The following is a 4696-nucleotide window of genomic DNA, read 5'->3' on the forward strand; positions in this document are numbered from 1 at the left end:
ACTTCATCCGGTTCCCCAGTTGTCCACACATATTGTCCTTTCTTGCCTAAATAGGAGAAGCAAAAACAAAAAAAAATAAATAAGGAAAACATGCATATCGTAAATTGTTCCGTGTGAAAGCATTGTAGTAAGAAGCTTGTTTTCCAACCACACGGTTCCAGGTTGTATGTATGTATGAATGGTAAAAAGCTTGCTTTCCAACCACATGGCTCTGGGTTCAGTCCCACTGTGTGGCACATTGGGGAAGTGTCTTCTACTATAGCCTCAGGTTGACCGAAACCTTGGGAGTGGATTTGGTGGATGGAAACTGAAAAATGCCCATCATGTGTGTGTGTGTGTGTGTGAGTTTTTGTGTCTGTATTTGTTGTCCCCCTCACCCACCACCACCACCACTTGACAACTGTTGTTGTTGTTGTTGTTAGTGTGTTTATGTCCTTGTAACTTATCGTTTCAGCAAAAGAGACCGATAGAATAAGTTGCCAATGCTGCTGGACTGGCTCCTGTGCAGGTGGCATGTAAAAAACACCATTTGGACGTGGCCATTGCCAGTACCGCCTGACCGGCCCTCGTGCCGGTGGCACGTAAAAGCAGCCACTACACTCTCGGAGTGGTTGGCGTTAGGAAGAGCAACCCATGCCAGCATGGAAAGCGGATGTTAAATGACACTGACGATATATGATGCATCTCATATTGGCACTTACCCATACAGATAGCCGTTCCTGTATCCTGACAGCCTGGCAGTACCATATTGGCAGCAATGTTGGCATTCTTTAGCAACTCCAGGGCTACAAATTTGTCGTTTTTCGAAGCTTCTGGATCCTTGAGAATATTTGATAATTGCTGAAAAATTAGACAAAAAGAGACCAATAAATACGTAATACATATGCACAAACCATACATTTCCACATACATATATACATATATGAGAAGCTTACTTTCAAAACTGGTATAAGTGCATATTTGGTTGATTTCATGATAACTCTTAAAACACAACCTGAAAGCTGCTGGCTTCCTGCACGCGAAATTCTTTTGAGTCAAACTGGGATAGATGCCATATAGAGATTAGGTAAATCTTTAGACTTTCAATCAAAATCAGATATATTGAAGTTGTTGTTTTAAACAATCACTCGAAAGTCATTCTGATGCATATATCCGATTTTGAAAGTAAGTTCATATGTATGTATATGTGTGTGTGTGTATTTACAAACACACACACACACATATGATGGTGGTGATGATGATGACGACAAACACACATATGTATATACTTACATATATATGTATACAGGGCACCACCTTGGAGGATTTTAGTTGAATGAATTGAACCCCAGCACTGTTTTTTATTAAGTCAGGTACTTCTTATTCTATCTGTCAGTATAACTGGCTTTGAAGTCAGGTACTTATTCTGTCTCTATAACTGGTTTTGAAAGTAAGTTCATATGTATGTGTGTGTATATACATACACACACATACATACATCACATACAAGCATACATACAAACATACATACATTGTGCATTGTCTCCTTGAGCAAGAACACTTTATTTCCTATAGTAAAGATTGTTTGCCAACATAACATGGCAGTCCCGGTCTAGGACGAATGTTGCTGTAATTTAGCCCCAGCAGACATTGTCTCCAGCTGGCTATATGACACGATCTGTATCCTTACATTTTCGAACGACCACCACACTTGAATGGTGCTTTTTTATTTCTGTATTTCTTGTTGCACCAGTTTATTCAGCTGGCAAAAGTGAGTTGTACCAGTAATTCATAAGGGTCATGCTGAATCTCTCTAAGAACTATAGTAAAGCTACATGTGTCTGCACTTGCACATTAATTCCACGACCAGGCTGTTCCGTTGATTGGATATCAACTACAACACTCATTCCAATTCACTATTTTGCTTGTGTGAACCTCAAAAATCTGATAAGGACCCTGGTTGAAATCTACTACAGTAGAAAAAATAAAAGAACAAGAGACTGTAAGAATAGTTACCTGTAGATGACCTGGCCTCAGTAGGTGTTCAATGTCCACGATGGCCTTCTCTGCCAAAAGAGTCAGTGCTTGTGAATCAATTTGCAGCACCTTCTTACCATTGACGTTGACTGTTTCTACATAATCACCTGTACAGGTGAGAGTGGAAAAAAACAGGAATATAATGACCTGGTCACACCATGCCAGCATGGAAAGCAGACATGTCTAGTTAAAAAAGAAGCTATATCCAACTACTTCGAACAAAGTCTGAGAGTAAATAAAAAATATTCAATCCATAAATGTCAGTCCAACAAAATATATATTTGGTAGTTTCTTATTTCTTTACTGCCCACAAGGGGCTACACACAGAGGGGACAAACAAGGACAGACAAACGGATTAAGTTGATTATATCAACCCCAATGCGTAACTAGTTTTAAGGGTATCGTGTACCGTCCACCAAATCCACTCACAAGGCTTTGGTCGGCCCGAAGCTATAGTAGAAGACACTTGCACAAGGTGCCATGCAGTGGGGACTGAACCCAGAACCATGTGGTTGGTAAGCAAGCTACTTACTACACAGCCACTCCTGGTCAGTCACAAAGACTACCGCATAAACTTGCACTTATGTTTAGTGGCTTGCTGTATTCTTTTTCAGTTCAATCTACCATTCCTTTTTACCCATAACCAAAATGAGCTCTTTTCCGTTCTCTCAATACATATGAAAACATGAAGAAGCACCAAAATCTTTTAAGTGCTTAGGGCCTCTATCGGTCTTAATCTAGCCTAGTATCCAGGGGTTGACGATGATGATGATTAACATTCATAAATATCACATTCATTTAAGTCCAGGATGACCTAATGAGTTGGATAAAATAAACACTAGAGAAAGTACTGAGGTCAATAGAATTAATAACTAAACCCCTCCTTGAAGACAGTGCTCCAGCATGGTCAGCGCCCAAAGAATGAAATTGGTAAAAGAAATACAAAGATAAAATGCTACAAACCTGAAATTTTCTTCCATGGAATCTCTGGTTTTGATTCAAAGTCCATTATGTCTTGGAAGATGAAGGGTTTTGCAGTGGCAGCTTTTGCCAATGTCCGTTTTAAGTGTAGAAAGTGGCGGGCGGCAACAGATCTTCGGCCAAAGTGTGATAGCCATCGGGAACAGCACAACATCTAAAGAGAGAGAGTGAGAGAGTGAAACAGATAGATAGATAGATAGACAGACAGACATGACAGAGAGATAGATAGATAGACAGACAAAAGGAGATAGATAATAGATAGATAGATAGATGGATACACAAAAGGATAAATAGATAGATAGATAGATGGATAGACAGAGGGACAGATAAATAATTTAGATAGACAGACAGAAGAACAGATAGATAGATATGTTTCTTTATTGGCAATAGGGCTGAACAGAGAGGGGACAAAATACAAAGTAGAGCTTTTCTTTTTGGGAAGAGAAGAAAAAAGGGTGTAGAATTTCGATCAAAAAGGATCATGGAAGGGGGGGGGGCACGTGCGTCAGTATATATGTTGTGAGTGCTCACCAGTTTTCTTTCTTTCTTTTTTTTTTTTTAACATTAGATTCCGATAGAATCGTAATCTATACTATCTGAAAGGTATTTGTAGAACATTTCAATAAAAAAAATATTCATTTTTGTTAAAGTTATGAGGAAACAAAGTCAGAGGGTGGTGGCACTTGTGAAAGTATGTCGAGATTCTTTGCATCGTAATTATATTACAATCTAAAATATAAATTATGTAAACAAACAAAACGAACGGATGAAATATTCCTTAAAAAAAAAAAATCAATTATTACTTTTCTTAATCGTCTTTTACAATGTAATACGACTAGAAATATTCAACCTTAAATACCAAGATGACCTTTAGGAGGTTTTTCACCTGGGTGGTTGATTAACAGATAAGTAGACACAGTTAACTCTCTTTCTCTCTATCACAGAGTTTAATGGCATACCCTCTCACTCTGTGGTGCATGCATTAGTGTAATGTAATAGTCGTAATAGTTATTACACAATACTTGCAGGTAACAACTCTATATACATAATAATATTACATAATAATTCCATTAATATCTTGAATGCCTTTCACAGGATTATAGGTTACCATATTCATTAGATCCCCTCCTTCTTCTCTCCACTACTCGGAATAACTCCCAAGACGGCCAAATTGCCCTCGAATTACAGCCACATCGACTTAAGAAAAAAATATTGCATTAATAAAATGTAATCCTAGATATACCCCAAATAAGGCAGGACAGTCGTAACTGGAAATGCTTTTGATCATAAACAGGCCTGCATGACCAGAGTTGACCTGGGGCTAAATACTATCGCCATCTCCAACAACAACAGTGACCCTTCGATTGCCAGTGTCTGCATCAAAGGTCGCACCACGTCCTTAGTTCAAGAGTTTGCAGATTCTGCTTGACTTACACTTTGCCTTTGTTGTTTTTTAAAGATTTTTGCGGACAGATAGAAAAAAAAAACAAGAATAAACAAATAATAACAAATAAACATCACTTGCCTTCTTAATGTGTGTACTGGAAGTAGGCCGTCCACGACTTGAAACCCAAATCACGCAGTTCCCTGCTGAGTTGTGGTGAGAGGAAACATGTGGAGGATAAGCACTAAATAATAAGATTTATCTGCAGAGGCAAATTTTTCTACCACTACACCAAGAGATTAAATTTACGAATTG

At 38.4% G+C, this 4696-nt stretch overlaps 1 protein-coding gene across 1 annotated transcript in view; it reads right to left on the minus strand.

Annotated features, from left to right (window-relative positions):
- Positions 1-4642, minus strand: part of LOC106880202 (fumarate hydratase class I, aerobic-like) — an 11165-nt gene extending 6523 nt beyond the window's left edge. The window contains 5 exon segments of the mRNA XM_014930061.2: positions 3-46; positions 702-840; positions 1996-2123; positions 2980-3151; positions 4523-4642. Coding sequence (XP_014785547.1) covers positions 3-46; positions 702-840; positions 1996-2123; positions 2980-3151 — 483 coding nt within the window. The 5' untranslated portion in view covers positions 4523-4642.
- Positions 4643-4696: the final 54 nt, after the last annotated feature.

Source organism: Octopus bimaculoides, chromosome 26 (assembly GCF_001194135.2).
Source record: "Octopus bimaculoides isolate UCB-OBI-ISO-001 chromosome 26, ASM119413v2, whole genome shotgun sequence".
In the NCBI taxonomy this organism is placed as follows: Eukaryota; Metazoa; Mollusca; class Cephalopoda; order Octopoda; family Octopodidae; genus Octopus; species Octopus bimaculoides.